The sequence below is a fragment of the Dromaius novaehollandiae genome, chromosome 3, assembly GCF_036370855.1.
Source record: "Dromaius novaehollandiae isolate bDroNov1 chromosome 3, bDroNov1.hap1, whole genome shotgun sequence".
NCBI lineage: Eukaryota > Metazoa > Chordata > Aves > Casuariiformes > Dromaiidae > Dromaius > Dromaius novaehollandiae.
Window position 1 is genome coordinate 78,420,469 of NC_088100.1, and position 21,283 is coordinate 78,441,751.

Here is a 21,283-nt window from a genome sequence, read left to right on the forward strand (position 1 = left end):
AATTCAAGTATGTTTAATATACTATTTCCTCACAGACTTCCTTTATTGTTTCACATTCAGTTTTGTTATGCATACTGGTACATGGAAGACCTTACATTGGAAAACATTTGCCTCCAGGTTAGAGGAAGCACAAAAGTTTTAAAAATCTCCGATACCGTGATTTTCAGTACTGTAAGTGCATTAGTTCAGACTGAGAAATTCTAATTTCATTATATCAGTATAATCTTCCAGTTACAGTAATAACAATCATCCTGAAAAATTATGTTGCAAGTTTGCTACAGAAGAAGAAGATAACAAAAGTGCAAGGAAGGACAAGTTTCAGAGAAAAAAGCTCTATTTACTGCATTTTGAAATGTTAATGTTAGTTTTACGTTCAAATACGAGTCTGATCAGTAAATAGCAAAATTCTTTTCTTCATGTAGGGCCAGGACGATCATTAATAATACACTGACTTCCAAGTACTTATATACAGTCTGTAACTGATGCAACTTTTTGAGAAATTAAAAAAAAAAAAGCAATTTCTACTGTGATCTTCTACATTTTAGTTGTTCTATTCCAGTTTAGGAATTTCTTCTTCTTTATCTGCATAATTAGTCCAGTAAGTAACGACTGATTTAGCTTCCTAAAGTTAAAAAACAAACAGAAGTTCACAACTGTATTGAAGAATTCAGCCATGTACATTAATATAATCAGTCCTGGACAAGATATTTATCTTCATTTTAGTTATAATAGCTTATTATAAAATAATTTAGTACTTTGCTACAAATAATGTTAGAAATTAAAATCGAGGTCAACCTACAACTTCTGATAAGGGTTTGATGGGATTTTTATTTGCTTATTTAAGTAAGTGGGAAAGTGTAATATTTGCAGAAGTAAATATTTTCACAGAACATGTTTAATTTGACCTGGAAAAATCAAAACAAAAGATCCAGTTTTAAGTCAAATCTGAGTGCTAACATTTCAGTGAGTTGAACTGGTCTAAATATTGGGAGCCAAGTCCAACACCTACCCCTTTGAGACACATTCCACCTCTGGATGGTGGCTTATTCCTACTGGTGCTGCCTTGGCTGGGCTGCACGTCCCATATTAATGTGTGATACTGGGTGTGGCAGTCTGACACAGGTAATCTGAGCTTCTGATTTCATGCGAATTACAAGTCCCATGAGTCAGAAGGACAAACTAAGAACATAGGTTAACAGTGAATTAACCCAGAATGTTTTGTGTCATTCCAACAAACTGAATAACACATTTGAGCCAGGAACATCAGTGTTTTAGTTGCGGGGTTTGTTTGTTTGTTTAATCAAAAAGCAACTTTGCTATTGCCAGACTGAGTCAGAGTTCAAAATCTGTACATTCTCATTTTTCATCAGATCTAATTCTGATGCCCCAAATAATACTATAGTATTGTCATGTCTTAAGGGGATTTTAACTCGAAAATAATTGAGATAAACCATTAAAATCCATGTTAAAGAGGAAGACATCCTCTATTCTCTTGCTGCAGTGGTTGATACTGTTTTTTAGAGTAAAAGCTAGAGTCTGTGTCTTTATATCTACAATCATGCAGCCCTATAGAAGTAAATTAGAGGAGCCCTCTTTTTAAGTACCATTTCCTCTATGATTAAAATTTTAGACAAGGCAAGCAGAAAATAGGTATTTAACTTTAAAGGAAGTGAGACATAACAGTTGTGAGAACTAAAGAAGTCATCGACCTCTCTAAGTATCCATGTACTTCTAAGGTTATTAAACTATTTTATAACTAGGTCCCTGAAAAATTATACTTTTAAAGTTCCTAATATTGTCTTTTAGGGAGCTGGTACTAATCGTGATATGTGTGTGCCTATACACAGAAAGTAGGGTTGGAGACTCTTGTGTTGTCACTGTGTTGAGATTTGAGAGCAAAGTCAAACACAAATCTCTCTTCAGCAGTTCAGAAATTGGACAAAGCCTCCATTCTTGGTACTTGATGCCCCCAGGTTTTATGGAACTGAATATGAGGACATAAAATAAATGAGGAGCAACATACCAGCACTGGATGTTTCAGAGCCACATCTTCAAGGGTTAGAGGCACAGTGGTCATTTCATGTGGGGCTAGAGCACCAACACTGAATTTCTGATCCCCTGAACTGCAAGATACATCAAAAACTCCTCTGAAAATGTTTACTATAATTAATTCAGTGGACCCAGTTTTCATGTCCACAGCATAGTGCTATGTTTACAAAATAATTATATTAGATACCAATCTTCCGTTATAATAAAATATTATACTTTTAATTTACTTAAAACATCTCTTCTTAGGCAGTATAATTTCACACCTTCTCTCCTACAACTGAAGATAAGCTATTAGTAAAATGTTAACTTCAGAACAGCGAAACAAATTTATCTAAAAATGAGCTGTGAAAATTTTATCTGTGTGTATTTCTGCATTCAAAGAAACTCAAAGTCAGTTTCTTTTAACAGTACTAAAGCTGGCACAAATGGCACACATCCCTGGAAGGTAAATATGTACCTTGTTCTGTTTGAAGAAATCTGGCTTCAAAATAACAAACTTACGGACTTTTTAAAACATGCATCCTGGTTTGCACAGCAGGTTTTTCTTAACTTCAGAAGCAAACACCAGGATGTGATGTTCTGAATATTCACTTTCAGTATATCTGAAAGCTCACACCTACTTGTATTTAAATGTGTGATTACTTTAAGAATTGCATTGTTCTTAATCAGAGTTACAAAGGGAAAAAGGGGTTGGAGACCTTACTGTTATTATAAAACAGGTTTCTGCTTTCAGTCTGCATGGGAGAATACAGGCATTTCACTCACAGGAACTATTATTCCTGCAGAAAAAAACATTAGATAGGGCTTCCTTCAAGAATGGGGGTGGTCTAGGAAATATGCTGATTCAAATCATTATGTAGGGAAAATGTACTCACATTTCAGTGCCTCCATTATCTTCATTTCTCATTTCTTTGAAAACTTTGTGTGCTTTGGAGGATCTCTTGCAATGCCTTTCCTGCTGTTTCCTTCCTGCCAAGCCTGGAAATATGTTTTCCTCCATCTCTCTCTCAGTGGCACATGGTGATTTATGTTCCCTTGGAAATAAATAATTCATCTTGGGATAGGAGAAACACAAAATCACTGTAAGTAATATAAAGCAACTGCACCTTTGCAGGAGAATACTGCAAACAGCTAAAAAGCATCACAGACGGTAAAAATAAACAACATATTCAGAACTGAATGCATCATTACCTCAAGCTTTAGATAATATCCAGTAATTACTAGAACTATTGCCTGCCTTTGAGCCTGGATACTAATTTTACATTGAATTTTGAAATGCAGAAGAGCGTACATTTCTGGCAGTTACTATGGGGACATTCATGGCTAACTCAATTACAAGTTAACCATCTAAGGTTCCTCATTAGTCAAGGAGGGTGAATAGGTGAAAAGATTCACCCTGCAGAGGAGCCTGCCTTGCATGCCTGCCTTTGGGCAGGATAAACCATCTGCTGACACTGCCTGTCTTTCCCCACTGACTGCAGAATGTTAGGTGTCTAACCTTAAAAATAGGTAAGATAACTGCTGCCAGAAATAACTGTTTTACATGGGTTTGCTTTGACAGAGTAATGCTCAGACTTAATACCTACACACACTATCCCTTAAGTACAGAACATGGGAAAAAAAAATCAGAGGAATCATTCAAGAGACACCTGTGAAAGAACAGTGTTGAAAGGTTTTGCTTGTTTAAGAGCCATACTTCCCTGAATTTAGTAAGAATGTCCCAGAACCTGACAGATCCAATCATGGGTTATGCTGGTTTTCCTATTTTTCAGTAAAATATTAAATAAAGGAGGAAAACATTTATTTATTGCTTATTTCTTTTTATTTTCTTTTATTGCTTGGAATAATGGCTCATATTTTGATTAAATATCTTTTATTCATATATAAAAAAATCAAATGTTCATTTTGAACAAAATGGGTCTTTCACTCTCAAATTTTCCCTTCATCTTTTATAGTAAGTATCTAGCATTACCTTTTATATTATGTAATAACCATAGGGCTTTCTCTGGGTCTTACAACAGTTAACATTATTTTTGCTTTCAGTATAAAGTCATGAAATACTGGACTCTTAGATAAGCAGAACTTTTGTTCTGTAATAGCTACAAGAACATAATTGCAGTGTCATAAACAGGCTTTTTAAATTCTCATTTTAATGCTTTGTAACATAGTATTCTGCAGATTATTTTGCTATTGCATTTTGCCAGAATTTGAAGGAATCTAGAGATGAGAAATATTTTATATACAATTTATCTATTTTTCCAGTTCACTGATAAATTATCTATTGGCAAATAGTTTTATTTTTGTCCATCTTTAGATTTGCACAGACCACAGAAGATACAGATCACAAAGAAAGGACTTAAGTTGATCATACATACATGGAAAATTTAAGTACAGTATGGTATGGTGAAACAGAAAAAGTTCTTAATAGTTTGAGAAGACAGTGCAGCTAGCAATTTCAGGAATTTCTGTTAAAACACATTTTCCTCTAGAATTTCCACTTCCTTATAAATAAAAGGTCTCACAGCATATGGGTTGTGTTCAGTTCTAATAATTAAAATTTGTAGGTGAAAAATGAGATATAAAGATATTTTCACAAAAATTTTTTATGAATCCATGACAGAATATATTAACTGGAGTTCTTTTGTTAGGAACCAAACCTCACTTTTAGTTAATTATCTTTCAAAGGCACACAGTACCCACAGCTCGTTTTTTGCTACCTAAGATCCTGATATCATTTGCTTGGAAGGTTTTTAAGTCAATAGTAGATATCAGTGGATATTAAAACCCATCTTTAAAGCCTGTAAGGTCTAGACAAATTAGATCTTTTTTTTCTGATTAATACCAAGGATACAACATTTCTAACATGCATGGTGACAGAAATGTGAAATTTACATCCAACAACTATTTAAAATATATAACTTGATGTTTATGGTCAGGTATTTTTCATTTAATTTCTATCTACACAACGGAGACAGAGATGATGCCATTTAACAGTGGTATCACCAAGCCACCTGAATTGCCTGTAGTTACAATGTGGACAGGACATTATTCCATTCTCTCTGCAAATACACATGTAACGGGGAGAGGTTGAAAATAGAAGATGTAAACTTCTGCCCATCCAGTGTTCTTGGCAGATTTACCACTGACTACCAGAAGTGGAATTTCACAAGGAACCTTTTAAAAAAAAGCTTTTGCTTAATTTTAGCTGTCATGAGAAAAGGAAGCTAAAAGTACTAGAGGGCATCCAGACTACTGTCCTTGTCTGCCTACAAACTATTCACCATATTTCTGCTGTTTCAGTCCATCATACCAGTTATACCAAACTGCACAGTGGTTTGAAGGCAGAAGTTCTGTGTGCAGACTTCCTGCCTACCACCTATCTGTCCGTCTGCTATGAGTTTTCACAGTTTTCATGGTGAAGCAATTTGTTTTAGTTCATACACACACACACACACACACACACACACACACCCCCTTAGCAATATTCTAGTAAAGTGCTTTAGTTCTTACTTTGCCTTGTAGATTCTTCATTAAAAAGCAGAGGCATAGAAGAAAGCTGTAATCGTTTGATTACTCACCAGATCATGGACACTGTACCCATTTTCAACAGCTACAAACTGGTGGTTTTGCTCCAGCCGTCTGTTCCAGGTAACACCAAATAAAGAAACACATTTGGAGGAAAGCAGTAAAGTTCATCAGTCTCTGACTACATAGCAGATATTATCATGACTGCCAAATCATTGTCCCTTATGCCATATGGCATCCCTGGGACCTAACTATGGAACTACCTTGAAAAGCTGCATACACTACTTGTAGTGTTTCTTCCTTGGTGTTATAAATAGACTGCTGCTTTGCTAGAGGGCTGAGGGGGTCTTCCATGATGAAAAGAAATGCTACAAAAGAGCTAAAGTAAGGAAACAAGTTTTCCTGGGCTGGGAAGAGTAGAGGGATCAGGTGTAAATTTTAGATAACTTAGCTTCCTACCTAAGACGGAGCCTCACTGTAACTTCGTGCTTGAGGAAAACATTACCAAGTATGAAGGACCACCAAAACAAGAAGCTTGCTCACCATCTTAAGGAGACAATCTTCCTGTCAGGAAAACCATCTGTATTCCTAAGTGTTTTTGAGAAGCTTGAGCAAGATGTTCACAGAGATTCATCAGCTTTGCTAAAACAAGAATTGAGGTTCCAAGAGGAGGGGACTGCTTTAATCAGAACAAATGCAGGTTGTCACTCCAGTCCTCCAGATTTTAGACTGGTACGTATTACCTTTCTACTTTATTGCTTTAGTAGGTGCAAAAGTACTTTGAAAGAGGAATACAGTGATCTGAAATTCTGGTATCTTCTGTAAATGTAAATCTGATCCTCTGTCTCTAAGGCCTTTGAGTCCAACAGAAACTCATTCATTCATGCAACACAAGCTTGAAACACAGCAAATTTATAACCTTGCTTTGCTAAAATTTGTTATCATATATGGGGAAATAAATCTGAAGTTTAATCAGCTTTTCATATACATACTTGCTAATCTTTTTTTTTTTTCCCCTTCTGAGAATGTGGTTAACATGGGACCAATATGATCATCTTATTTTTAATGATCAGAGGTTTGTGACATTTTTTTGCTTCATCATTTATGTACTCATTGATTAACAAACAACTGTGTATAAAACCCAGCCATCATTTTTGCAAATGAGGAAGCCAAAATAAATGCCTGTACCTGTAAAACAAATGTCAGTATAACAATGTCTTCTAAAATTCAGCAGAAATCTGTTAAACAATGGAACTATCTGTTATCTCAGATGAAACTCAAGAGACCTGAAAATGTCTTCAAATAAGTTAAAAAGAATATATGATGACAGTAACTGACCTCTTAGATGATGCCATATTAAGACAGGCAAGATGATACATATGGTGCAAGTAAAAAAGATGCTTTTTATGTTGGAAACATTTCTTACTCCTTTTAGAAATTCTGTACTGTAGGTAAAAAAAATATTGCATCATTGTAACACAGTATATAAACTGTGAGCTTACTTAAAGGAATTTTCATATTTAGAGGAATAGAAGAAAAACATTATCTTTACAATCCTGTATAACCCTTGATAGTTTAGGACCTGAATTAGAGTTATAGCAATATAAATCCAAAGTAAAAATACTGAGGTAAATTACTCTGTTTTGTATCATATCAGGATAGCTCCAGTAATATATTTTTATATTACATATATTAAAATATATGAAGTTTGGGATTTTTATCTATTCAACCTCAGCTCTGTGTTTAGCTTCCCCTATTCTGCTGCCTAGTCCAGTGAGCAAAGATGACTTGTAACTAATACTCTCTGCCTTTCATTTATTTCACTGTGTGACTGTCACCCTTACACACATAGCGTTCAGCTCATAATTTACAACGAATGGATACACTGTCTTTGTTAATGAGTTTGAGTAGCAATTTTTAATTGTAATAGTCTTTAATTTTTGTATGTGTATGCTTTGGCCAATTCACCTAACTCTTAATTTTGCCTTTCTATAGGATTTCAGTAGCTTTCTTGCCTCCTGAAGGAAGCAACTCCAGTCAAAATCAAGAAGGTATTTTATTTCTAATGAGAGTTATTTGAACTCTAGAAGTCTTGAGTGACTTGAGGACCAACTCAGGTTGGCCCTAAGGCCACAGGAATTAGGTTTCAGGAATCAATCTCTATGCAAGATCCATTGTTAATATATGGACTGATGTCAGTGACTCATCACACAGCATCTTCCACATTCTGCTGTTTACTAGAGTGAGCCTAATGCAAGTGGTGGGATTGTAGAAATAAAATATGAGCAGAGCCTAAACCAGACAATGGGCTTAGTGGGCTGCTCAGACCACTAAACAACTGATCACAGCACTATGTGGGCTGGCTTTTCTGTCCCATATATAGCCCTAGGCGAGAAAGTTATACTGAACAGAACTCCTGAAGTAACAAATGAAATCGGATGCAATAGTATAGCCTGATGTCATCTTTGGAAATAACTTCTGAAACCAAAGGCTAGTGTATCTGAAATAATGTTTAAGAAGAACAGACTTGACATACTATGGCCCTGAACCTCCAATAAGCTTTGAACAAGTAGAAGCCTGAATGTATGTGCAGTTTGGGTGACTTCAGTGAGTTGTTCATGCATAACTCCTTGCAGAGCCTGATAAAAATAAATCTTTGCTACGAAGAACATCAGAGTGGGAAAGTGCAGCTTAATTTTCACCTGGAACTTCTGTCCTCAGGACTTCTAAAAATTGTGTTCTGTAAGTAACATATTGTAACTATTTGTAGCACCTATAGATTTAAATGGTTACAGCACTAGTTCTCTGAGTAATTGTACAGACTCTGATAGCGCTGCTCACCTATGCTGTGTCTTTGGAAGACTGGGATTGAAAGAGTAAATTCCCCATATCTGCCTACCAGTAAATCTGTCTCTTTACCTTTGAATCCAAATTACTACTTTTTTTAAAAGGGTCACCAAAATCTTCTCACACTTTGCTAAGTTATTTTGATTTTGCAGTAGCAGACCATCTCCACTATTACTAGAATCTCCTCTCCTTTTTCACAATTTGGTCATTTTGTCCCATCTGAAAAGAAAAAACAAGGTGGGGGAATCCAGACTCCTGGGAAGTACGGAGTTAATGTAACCCAGGCTTGTTGCCATGAGTAGGAAATAGCCTAACCCTGCAGTCAATTTGCCTAATTAATTAGAAGCCTCATTGCATCCCTGAGGGGCTAGATCCCCTGAAGGGGCATGCATGCACAGGCTGCAAGGCAGCTTAGCAGAAGGGGAATCTTTGGTGTTTCTGGAGCCCAGGCTGTGAACCACTTCTGGAACAGAGCTCATATCCATCTCTAGCATGCTGTCAAATGCAAAACCAGCTTGTGGATTTGAGAAGCGGGGGCCAGCAAGGGAATCCAACCACATCCTACACCCAACTGCCTGGGAATGAGCAGTGCTGCGAGGCCCAGCTGGCACAGCAGGCAGCCTGCCTGAGAGGATGCTCAGCTCCTGCAGGGAGATTGCAAGGCTCTCCAGCAGAAGAAATGTTGTTTTGCCCAGCCCAAACATTCCCCATCTCTAAACAGTAAACCACAGAAAACAGTTCACTTCTTTAGTCCTTTCTTCACTTCCATTTCTCAGGAGCAAGAACCAGAAATGCCCTGAATGGCAGAAATCCTAAAGCTTGGCAAGCTCCCTCGAGAGTCAGAAACAACAGGAGTGGCTCTGTAGTTCCCTAATCAGCTTAGTAAAGTTGATTTGTGAAGCCCAGTGGCAGGAAGCAGTTTATAGTACAGTAACTCAGCCTATTGTCTGTGCTTTTTCAGCTTGGCTTCATTACTATTACCATGATAAAGACCAGCAGTTTTTTTCTATTTCCCTTTTACCCCTTCAAGTCTCTACTTGCTCTTGACTTTTGTGAATTTCACTGTGATAATTTGACACCTTGGTTGTTCTCCCAGACAGATATAATTACAAGAGCTCAAATAAACCTTGTTTGCTGGCACTACTGGTTTTTTTTTTTTTTTTTTTTTTTTTTTTTTTTTTGAGGGAATAAAGAGAAACTATGGGCAACAAAGAGATATCATGAAGATTTACTGGGAGAAATCACCTCCTCCTGCATTTGGAGCAACTCTTTGGGTCTTTTCTGCAGTTCAGAGAGCCTAGAAAACTGCAACTGTGGTACAAAATCCAACATTCAGGTTTAGCATGAAACAGAAATAGCAAATAGTAAATCCAACAGGATAAATATGGATTGCAGCTTGCCTATTATGTTTCAGTGTGCAATGCTCCACAACCTTGCAATTCTTGCCTTGGGAAAGAATTTGGCAACAGTTTAAATTTAAAAGGGAAGAAATGCCTGTGTGAAGGCTCATTTAAAGCATCACACTGTGAAACAGTATGGTGGCTTACAGTCTGCTACAGCACTTGTTCCAAGCTGATGTGAAGGAAAATGCCACCTATTTTATCATATGTCCACTATTTGCCTGAATGCCTGAACAGTTTTCTAATCAAATACAACCTGCTCCTTTTAACTTGTGGGACTGGGTGATTCCAAGTTACTATGGCTGCAAGGTAGCAAAAAAATAATAAATGTATCTGTAGAGCCCCTTTGAAAAGTAATATGCCTGATGCAGACATCACAGAACTCTATCCTGCTCTCCTGAGAGGAGAAAGTGAATCACAAATTTAGTTATTGTTCTCTTGAGAGTAGCTTAAGGAGATTCTCCTTTACGTCAGTACAAGAAAAGGCAGTCAGCTGCTGAGGGCAACACACTCATTACCCAATCCCTAATCCACAGTGAAAAGAACTAATGGGGGTAGGGGCTTGTATTCTGGTGACATTCACAAACCACTTGGATCTAAGATGCATGGGAAAAGCGAGCCTAGCCTCAACAGAGTAATTATTTCTCTTATCTCCAGTTCAATGTCTAGTTCAGTCACTACCACATTATTAGGAAGTGGGGCTGTAATTCCAGAGGAAGATAGATCTTGTTGCTTTTTATCCTATTATTACTTCCCAATTCCATCTTTTTTCTAGGCCTCAAGTCCATGTACCTCCATACACTTCACCAACATAGCTCCTGATTTAGTATTCTAAGGGCCACTATTAGAACCACTAAACATAGCATTAGTGCTTTCAACAAAATATATTACTTTATATTCCCCCCAAATGAATCTTAGAGGCCATAATACATCAGCCAGTGACCTGGATGACAGAATAGTGGATGCATTTATTAAATCTGCAGATGATACCAAGTGGGGAGAGGTGGAAACTGGGCTTAGAATTCACAAAGTGATCTTGACAAATTGGAAGTGTGCTCTGAGGAAGTGGCAGCCTATCCAGCACAGACAAATGCAAGATAATGCACATAAGCAAGAATAATCCACTGCACAAAGATAGGATATAAAAGAGTTGGCTAAAGCATGAGTTCTAGAAAAAAGAAAGATGAGGAGCTACAGGGGACTGCAAGTTTAGCTAGCCCAAATGCTGCAGCAGGAACTATAAGCTTAAGCTCAGCCTGGAAACCACAAAATGTAATCATTCCATCATATGCTGCATTATAGCTTCAAGGGGATACTGTGTCCAGCTGTGGGGGAGGCACATCCAGAAGGATACAGAAGAATTGAAGAGAACAATGAACAAAGGTCTAGAAAGTGCAGTTAATCAAAATGGTGTTTTAGCTTAAGAAGAAAAGACTGAAGGGTACCTTCTGATACGGCAAACCTGCAAGAAGCAGATTATAATTTATATATTTATTAGTTATTCCACGGTGGAAAATGGAAAAAGGAATGGGCTTAAATTGCTAGAAGAAAGTTAAGGTTCCATGTTAAGAAAAACTTTTTAATATTAAGAAGAGGGGAGATCTAGACTAGTTTAACAAGGATAGCAGGTCTCCGAGAGGTCCGTGAGAAAAACTTGGACAAATATCTGTCAGGAATAAATAGGTGTATCCTAGGCTGTGTTGGACAGAGGCATGGATTAGATTATCTCTTCAGGTTATTTCAGTAAACCTAGAAGTTTTGTAGTTAATACCATTTTCTGAGATCCTCATCCCTCCCCCAAAATGTACAGGTTTTGCCAATGTTTTCATAAAAATAAAACAAAAAACTTGTGAGCTAAGCTACCAATTCAGCCATAATCCATCATCCTCTACAAAAAGTTATGTGTTCATAATATTTTATTGTAATATTATATCAGGATGAAAATTTTGCCTGATGCTTACTAAGCAAAGAGAGCAACAACCCAAAAACACTAGATACATTTCTAAGACCATTAATCTATACAAATGACTTATAAAAACACCATGAGGTCTATTTACACCACCTGATCTTAAAAAAATAAAATCAACACTCCTATATTGTGAGACATATCACCTCTAGAGAACCAGTTGTCTGCATGCTCTCATGTATGCTTTCTGTTAACGCATATGCCTAGAGACAGAAAAACACTAAAGAATGACAGGCAGATATATTATTCTCTATTAAAGGATTCTGGAGAAATAAAGCAATTAATAAACTAATTTACATAAATAATTTTACCTATGATGTACAAAATTATGTATTTCGATTATAGTTCATAAATATGAGTTAAAGCATTCTTTTAAATTTTCTGTTTAAAAACCATCATCTGAAAAACATCAAAAGAAAAGACAGACTGGGAAATATTTTTAAATTAATGTTATTCAAACTACCTGTGTACAACACGCACGCTTTTGTGCATCCTTTTGCCCTTTTTTGAAGTTTTTAAAACCCATTCAGCTCCTGTATAAAGATGAAACATTTCTGTTGGCTTCAGTGGATTTATACCAATATCCAGTGTGACTTTTTCCTTCTTTTTTTTTCCAAGCGAAGGACAGCCTCAGGCCTACTGCAGTTACAAATTGCTGCTATGAAGTTTTTCCTCACTGATACTGCACCCTTGGACTTTACTATGAGATCACTCCTGACTGCACAGCAGGACAGTAGGTCATTTTGTTGCTGCTTTTTTTTAATCTGGTAGTATTTTTGCAGCTCTAATAAATGTCCAAATAAATTTTCCCAGGCTTGAGCAATACTGGATGTAATCAGTTGTCTGTATGGTCTTTTAAGCATCTCATACCACTTCTTAACCTGGCAGACAGCTCATTCAGATAGTTCTGAATTATTAAAGTGCTATATTTATTATTAAAATTATCAGTTACAACATATTTTGCATCTGCTTTCTGAGAGGATCAGTGGCACTTCAAAATATATTTTGGTTTCCTTTTTTCTTTTCAATTTCAGTCTTCCATTTGGAGTACTGACTATGTATGAAGTAGAATACCTTTGCCAAATTTGCAGCAGAAATATAAGATATTTTGAATTTTTAAGTCTCTTAACACCTACCATGAGATATCACTATAGTTGCATAGGTAAGAATATGCAAATAATTTGAATCCCCCTTACAAGAAACACTTATTTTATTTCCCTGTATGGGCACAAATAGATTTCCTTATGCTTAAAGTGTGCTTAAGTGCAACTCTTTTTTAGTCAGAAAGTACATCTTAGAAAAAGCACTCCTATGTTTAAGGATCTGACCCTAACATAGACTTTTAGCATCAGTGTACTTACTCTTGATTTACAATCTTGTAAATTTAATGCTTGTAAATCCTACATGCAAGAACAACTGCTGTTTCTATTTTCTCTTTATCCTTTTCCCTAAACACACTTCAATATGAATAGAAAGTGCACAGAACATACTAGTCCAAAATTAACTTTTGGCCTCTTGAAGACGCATGACAGGTTGGTCCCTGTAGTGACTGCAATTCTTCTACATAATCCTTCAGATTAGGCTGTCAGCTACAGTACAGAAAATCAAAAGCAACTTCCTCAAGCTAAGATATTGAGCAAAAGTTAACACTATATAAATTAATTCAAAAAAAAAAATAATCTACCTATGTGCCAAGGAGCTGTGGTATGGTTGCTATGGGAATCGTAACTATGAGTTTCCTGGCTATTGTGTGACCAAAATCCTAACTTTTAAAACTGCATTAATGTGGTTTTTCACACTTGAAAGACAGAGTTAACTTTAGTTCAGGGATTCCCAAATGGAATAAACTCTTTCCCCTGACATTCATGCTCGTATGTTAAACTTAAACAGAAAAAGGTTAAAAAAAAAAAAGAGAGAGAGAAAAGAATAGCTATGTAGAGATGAAACGATCCATTTTGCTTACAGTAGTACCTTCAGCATTTCCAAACTCCCCCCCCTTTACATTCAAACTGGTGGCCAATAGCTCAATGTACCTGAGACAGCTAATTAAAAAAAGGAAGTGGTCAAAGTCATGCCTTTTTGTAGACTTCAAAGGTGATCCCTCTCCTTCCTCCTCTTTACATTTTACTGTCTGGCTTTCTGCCCATCCTGCAGCTGTTGGCTGAGCCTGTGTTTCATGGCGTCAAACCTGCCTCCTCACGGTCCATAAAGTTACAGCAGGGATCGTGATATGCAGGTGTGGAAAAGAGGGAAGTGCAAGATGGGCCCGTTAATGATTTTTCTGACACCCCACACTGAGCTGCTGAAGAAAGAGAGAAACTCGCAGAAGGCAAGTGACTCTTTGTTTGCAAAGGTATTCAAGGCCATATTACTTCTCCCATAGCAAAGGTGTTGGGTTTTCACTTTAAGGGCTGTTTACAGAAATGATTCACCTTTTATACAGCTTTTAAAAAATGCTTTGAGGCTTTAATTGGACACAAGAGTTGCATCACACCAGTATGAAAACTCTTACTTTTCATTTAACCTCCCATTAAATCATTCAATGATTTTATTCAATGATAGGCAGCCAGTTCCAATTATGTGAACTTAAGAGAGGAAAACAAGAGCCGTATCATTTGGGGTTGGCTTATGTCACAAACTTTAATCTGGAATTCCTGCACCTATTTACATTTGGACAATGAAGGCAGAGGGGATCGACTGCTGGAAAAAAACAGGAGAAAGCACAACAATTTGCCTTTCTTCTTGAAATAACTAAACAATTTAATAAGTAATATCTAAAACTCTTAGTTCATAAAAGTCTTCTTTATTTTAAACATTGCTCAAGCCATTGCCTGAGCCGCACCCAGTGGATCTGCACGCTCACCAAGAACAACTTGAAACAACTCCAGCTCAAGATTTTCCAAAATAGGTGCCTGAAATTAATTGCCTACAGGCAACACTTTTGAGAGTGCACAGATGACATAGGGTATTCTGTGCCATTCAGAATCAATGGGGTTTAAACTTGCAGATCACCCAAACACTGAAACATGGCCTAGTTTTAACAAAATAGTTAGTGCCCCAACCTGCTACTGAGGTTGGAGCCTGAACAGTTGCAGTTGGGCTTAAAACTCCATTCCCAGGCCCATAGCTGGGTATGGGACATTCAGCACTTCTGCAACCTCTAAGTCCTATGTCCCCTAGCACCCTAATCTTTAGGCATCTCTTTTTTAACTCAGGCCCTTTGCATCAGCATTTTAAAACTGGGCAATATTTTGGTGCTAATGATGAGCAAGCAGATAAGTGTGGACGGAAGCAGGAGTGAGCAACATATTGTGAGGGGATAGAAACTTTAAGAGGAAATACTCAAGCAGACAAGTGGAGACTGCACTATGTCATCTCTACTGCTCATCTGTATGTCATCTATTTATTTCAAAAGTTTAGCAATCTGTAAGACTGCTGATCTGTAAGAGAGCTACAATTTTTAATTCTACAGCTCCTAACAGTATAGTTAGTGTTGCTGGGCACTGGCCAAAGCTCAAAGATGCAAGCCTAGTTCTGGACCTTCGTATCCGTCTGGAACTACAGGATGGATATGCCCCCTATGGCAAGTAGCAATAGATGAATTTCAGGAAACCATAGTGCACATATATATTTTTTTCCCAATACTGTATTTCCTCCTAACAACCATTCCTGATACAGCAGTTCCCAGAAACTTAAAGCAGGATTGGGAGCAATCACAAACCTGAAGTGTGCCAGCCATAGATGAGCCAGAACCAGGAGCATCCTGCCACTGCTATCACTCTAACATTTGCTTGTGCTATTGAGTGGCAGCTAGAGTTATAAAATAGCAGGAAATTCTTTAAGAAAGGTCCATATGGATGAGAATAGAGCTTGCAGTCTGCAACATTGAAGAATGCAGCTTGGTTTCCTTCGTGCCTGTAGTTAAAACCTATTTAGAATTGTCATGGTAAGGCTTTGCTGGAAGGAGGATCTGCATCAGGCGCACTTTCCAAGGAGCTTTAGGGAATGAAGTGCATGTGTTTCATGATGCTCCTAAATCCAGTTCTGACAAGACAAATTCAAGGGAACTCTGTACATGTAAGATGCTGTCTTTCCTCTCTTCCAGTAACAGTCGTGGAAACTGTGCCAGTACCTTCAGCACATAAATAAAACACACACTGCTCATCCCAGGACTCCACAAAGATGAGTTTGTAATCAAAAAGCAACCAAACAAAATGAAACTCAAAACCTAACTCAGGAAAAGAACTGTCTGAAAGTACCCATGTAGAGCAGTGAAATGGAGAAAGAGACATAGTGAAGGTAACAACTCCATATATTTTTGCTAGAAATTTGTTTTCTGGCTGTCAGAAGGAAGAGTAAGGCAAGCTCATGAATAACTCCTTTTGCTGGTTCCCTCGACCACCAGACTAATCTTTGCTTATCCATCCTGCAGCAATCTGAAATGACCTCCCCCTTCTGTTTGAGTGGATACATTTTAACAGCAAAGTGTGAGAAACAAGATCTTTTGAACTCAGCAAAATCTCAGCATGCTCTGTGTGTACTCACAAGCCACCTGATTACATGAACTGGCCTTTCTCATCATGTCTGTGATATCCAAAAATGTCTTCCCAAATATATTTTATATGATGCATGAAATCTACTCTGTCATCAGCTTTCCAAGAAAGAAGTTCTGATCTTGCAACTCTGGAGTGTCATGAGCCACGCTTAGCGATTGCATATCAAAATAAGAAATGCAAGTTAGAAACTGAAAAGCAGAGGGAGATTGTACTTGGTGGGTGGGTGCTACAGAATGCTACAGTAAATTATGTGCTCTGCCACACATCTCATCAATGGCCCTAGGCATGTGACACAGTCTTTTTGCACCAGAACTCCTCTCTGGTGGGACAGCAGTACAATCCCCATCTCACAATGAAGGGCTGCAATGAAACAAACATACAATGATCAGGATTACGATGTGCTCAAATATTAAAATAATTGAGGCCTCAGATTAATTTTCAGGTTCTGCTTTGTTCTCTAGAAATCTGTAAGTCTCTTTATTTTGAGATTTCAAAACTTTTTTTTCTGGGTACTGGAAGCAACAGTGAGAGCCACAAGCAACATTTTGTTTGTTGCTGCATCACAGTCCCCTTTGAAATGCCTCAGATCACAGTCTGGGAAAAGCCGACCACAAGCCTCAAGGAGTAAGCGTCTCACTGCGTCACCTCCAGGTGGGCTCACCCATCCTCCGTGGGCATTTAAGGATGCTGCCTGGGCTCAGCTGCTGAGCACCCCACTGGAGCTGCTCTTTCAAGCTCGCTCTGGCACCGCCAGCTCTGCGTTCCTCATCCCACCTAGGGGCATCAGCAACTGCAGCTCCCAGCCACATGCCACTCTGAGATGACTTGTATACCACCAGTGACATGTACCACAGCAGGGCACCTCCTGCCTTATTCAATTCTATAGGCTGCTTAAAATGCATATGCCTTCCGCATAATGGTTATCTACGTTGAGTGCTTGCAGAAAAATTTCTGCAGACCACTGTTGCCATTTCCACTCAGTATCAGGGTACTTGTGGAGTATGTTTTGATTTAAGTAAGTACCTCTGTGATATCAAACTCTGATTTCTGCCAGTTCATTCACGTTTGTCCAACATTTAATCAATTATGTTATTATGACATGGTCCTTCTTAGTTTCAAATGGGCTGGCTATCAAAGACTTCAACCCTAAGACTGTATGAGACACAGCACAGTGCAGTGCAAGTTCAAACTCACCAGGCTATTTGAACCTGGGTGGAGCACCAGGCTAGCCAGGCTATCCTGCTTCTCATACCACCACTATCTTAGAGAATAAAAAGTTTGTAGTACACATTGATTTTCCCAGATTTGTTTGCACACATTTTCAATTAAAAATATTAGTATCTTGATTTTTTTTTGAATTCTGATTGACCAGCTTATAATAACTGTAACAAGTATATGCCTACAGCCAAGTCTATGTGCTTTTATTTTTAATTTGAAATATCATTTTAAAACTCTTAACAATTTCAAAACTATCAAAATGCATAAGGTATATGAAATTTAAAAGCAATAAAACACATTGTGAAAACCAGTGGGGTTCAAACAGGTTATAAATGCTTCCCACTTCTTCATTTCCCTTTTTTCAGTCAATTCTAATTGAAGAAACACTGGAGAACATTAAAACTCCATAAATCCATTCTAATATGAGAATGGCTAAATCTCGTCTGATCTGGCTAACCCAGAGAAATGTGTGGGAGGAATGCTGAGGAAATGGGTAGAGTGAGAAGTCAAACTGCAAGACCTTGAGAGTGTGAACAAAGAGAACAAGGACTCCCAGGCACGATGAGAAAAAGTGTGACTGTCCTGACAGATGAATGAAGAAAATCTGTAAAAAACAGGGTTTACTTTGTGCTACAATACCCCCAATACTATTCCAAAGAGTAGCTTTTTAGCTATGTTCCCATGGCCCAGTTCAGACAATTTCATCATCTTGCCTAAATTCACCTTGTTATTCCAAATAATGTCCCATGAGTGTATTTCAATATGCACTTGGCACAAATACAACACCAGATATGACCGCATTTCAGGGGATATCCAACCAACTGGAAGCTCAGAGGCTCAGTGAACCAGTGTTTGGAAAATGTTACATCTAAGAATCTTGCAAAGCAAATAGTACAGCTCCACATTAGTGAGAAGCTGAGGTTCTTATTGCTGTTGTCAACAACTGCAGTCTCTATACATTAGACAAACCACATGACCACGTTTGAGTCTCCAAGTTGAGCTGTGTTTTAAAACAATAATTAATGCTGTTCATTTTTCTCTTGGCTAAAAAAATAGACTTTTGTTTCTCTAATGCAAGGGTAAGTTTTTCTGAGGCATTTTCTACTATATGGTAGAACACAAAGATCCTTCAGATATGGTACAGAGAAATAACATGAAGTAATGGGAGGGAAACAAAGTAAATTACAAAAACCCAACAGCACAATCTGGTCCTTAATTCTGAAGCCCCAATACTGACAATTGTTCCAAGCTGGCACACTTCAGTGCTGCCCCAAAGCCCTCACTCACATAATTCTTCTCTGGTGCTAAATGGAGTAGAGAAACAATTTCTGAAGCACATGTGATTTTTCAGGCTCTGGAATAATATTATGGTGGGGAAGGGGAGAAGCAGTCTATTCCCTAAAACATTTTTAGTGAAGAATTAGAAGGGTTGTTGGAAGACTTGATCACTTACTCTCAGTTAGCATTGAAATTTAAAATATTAACACTCTATTTTCTTTTCTGCTCCTGACTGAAGTTAGCCACCTTTTTCTGTCAGTAGCATATATGATTTGTTTATAGTAGTTCCTATAGAGTAATAATTGTTTTTAATATTCCAGAAGGAGCTGCCACTCTCTCAGGTTGGCCAAAAGATGGACACTCAGAGGAAAGTAAGTGAAGGGAAACAATACTCTAACACTTGCCTTTGAGACCCCCTCTGATCAGAGCAGCAGGAGTGGACTAGTAGGATGACTGTGGTGTGGGCTCTCTGGATGAGCTCAGGAAGCCTGTGCAGTGCTGAGGCAGCAACACACAGGCCACAGCGGAGGAGAGGAAAAATAGCTGAGGATGTTACAAGAGCAAGGCAATTTAAAATACAGCAGTGGAGAACAAAAGCTTTAAGAAGCTTTGGAGTTGAGAAAAGATGTGGATCCAGTGAGGGATCCTCCCATGGGAGTGACACAACTAAATCAACAGGCCAAGAGATGATTTTAGTTCTTATGCTCTGCAGAATGGAAGTATCTATCCTTGCAGAGGCTAAAGGTCATTATAATAATCAAGGTGGGACAAAATGCAGGCCTGAACAAGGGGCCAGTGGAACAAAGAGATGATATTCAGGAAAAGTCCTCTCAACATCTACTTACTGGAGGGAAAAACAAAAAATGTACTGTTTCATCCTCAGCAGCAAAGAAGAAGGAGGACAGCCACATTTTTAAAACAAAATACGCTTTGCATTTAGAAGTACTGATACATAGCTATATTTCACTGGGAAGCATTAAAAAGGGGAATTTCTTTGGAAGGCCTGAAGGAGGGGGAGCAGCAATGTCACTGGCTGAAAGCCCTCCTTATGTGCACAGCATGGGCAAGATCTTCACAATTCAAGTGAAACATTATTCTCACACTGTACAGGCCTGGACTTCCTCTCTTATACCTTATGCACATATGAATGAAGTATGATTAAAGCCAGAAATTGGGCTTTGAATGACCTAGTAAGACTTTTTAATTTAGAAAAGACAAATGAGAGAGGTATTAAAATTAGGACTTTTTTTTAGAAAAAAAAAAGATAGTTATAACAGAATTGTCACTTAAACAGGTGGGGATCCACAACTCATCAACATTTTCCCTTTTAGTTAGATAACTTTTCACTGCAGAAAAATCAGCTAAGAGCTTTGAAGCCAAACCAAACCACCCACTAACTTACGAGTAAGTCTGCATCAAAATGGGTACCAAGTGTGACTCCAGTAAGGCCACGAGAAACACCACAGACAAATGTGGCCTTTATTCCATACATTCAGCTTAGTAATTTTACAGAGAACGTCAGCTGAAAGGACCCAGCAAGGGCCGGGATTTTCACACTTACCTTAGAAAATATTTGCTCAGTTTCTTTTTGGGACTTCGTGTGCTTACTGGGATGATGAAGTGGAGGTTGGCAGCACACTGATCCTGACATATTGGCTGAGCTCTGTGGGCAGCAGAAGAAGAAAAAGTCAGAAGGATGTGCTTTCTAAGTGGGATATTCAACTAAAAGCCCACTAACTATCTCATTAGGGTGTATGTGCCCCTTCATGTGCCATCTTAAAATGCCTCTTCACCTGAAAAAAAAGGTAACTAACTTAATGAGCAGGACTGTTTTACAGCTTACTCAGATCAAACTCCATTTCACTGAAAGAAAAAAGACTGCTGAACAGGACCACCTTCCAGTTTTTCTGTCCTTCACATCTTTCCTCATGCAATATTTTCTTTCCACTGGGCTGGATTTTGATCTCATTTACATCAGAGTAGATACAGAATAAATGTTTCAGTGGAACAGGTCTAGATTAACACGGGCATAACTGAAGCAGCCTTTTCACAATCTCTCAAGTAGAAGTTATTGGCAAAAGGAGGTCCTACCCCCTCCTGCTAGTACTTGTACAACCATGCAGTGAGTCATATCAGGAAACCGGCTCAAAATTAACCTGAAGAAAAAAAAGCAGCAGGAGGAATATGACTTTTCTCCAGATTAGCACTGAGATGTGACTCCCCACATGGGCTGCATGAGTTCCAGTGACAGCACAAGCAGGGGTGGGCAGGGGGCAACACCTTCACTTCACAAGCAGCACACATTTACATGAATCCAAAATTATTGTAAAATCACAGTCCTGGCCCAGGTAGCAATTGAGGGAAGCAAACTAGTAGAAAGAACAAAGAAACACTACAAAGAAAAAAGAAAAGTGAGAATTTTTAAGTTCTCTGAACTAGCTCAC

The 21,283-nt window shown here is 38.0% G+C and overlaps 1 protein-coding gene across 2 annotated transcripts in view; it reads right to left on the minus strand.

Annotated features, from left to right (window-relative positions):
- Window positions 1-237: 237 nt before the first annotated feature.
- The window catches only part of LOC112988989 (uncharacterized), a 68,426-nt gene continuing 47,380 nt past the window's right edge, over window positions 238-21,283 (minus strand). For both annotated transcript variants that reach the window (XM_064508070.1, XM_064508069.1), the window contains 6 exons: window positions 20,401-20,502; window positions 6,913-7,019; window positions 5,628-5,688; window positions 2,925-3,103; window positions 2,024-2,123; window positions 238-622 (listed from right to left, as the gene is read on the minus strand). In XM_064508070.1, the coding sequence (XP_064364140.1) occupies window positions 551-622; window positions 2,024-2,123; window positions 2,925-3,103; window positions 5,628-5,688; window positions 6,913-7,019; window positions 20,401-20,502 (621 nt within the window). In that variant the 3' untranslated portion in view covers window positions 238-550. The remainder of the gene's footprint in view (window positions 623-2,023; window positions 2,124-2,924; window positions 3,104-5,627; window positions 5,689-6,912; window positions 7,020-20,400; window positions 20,503-21,283) is intronic.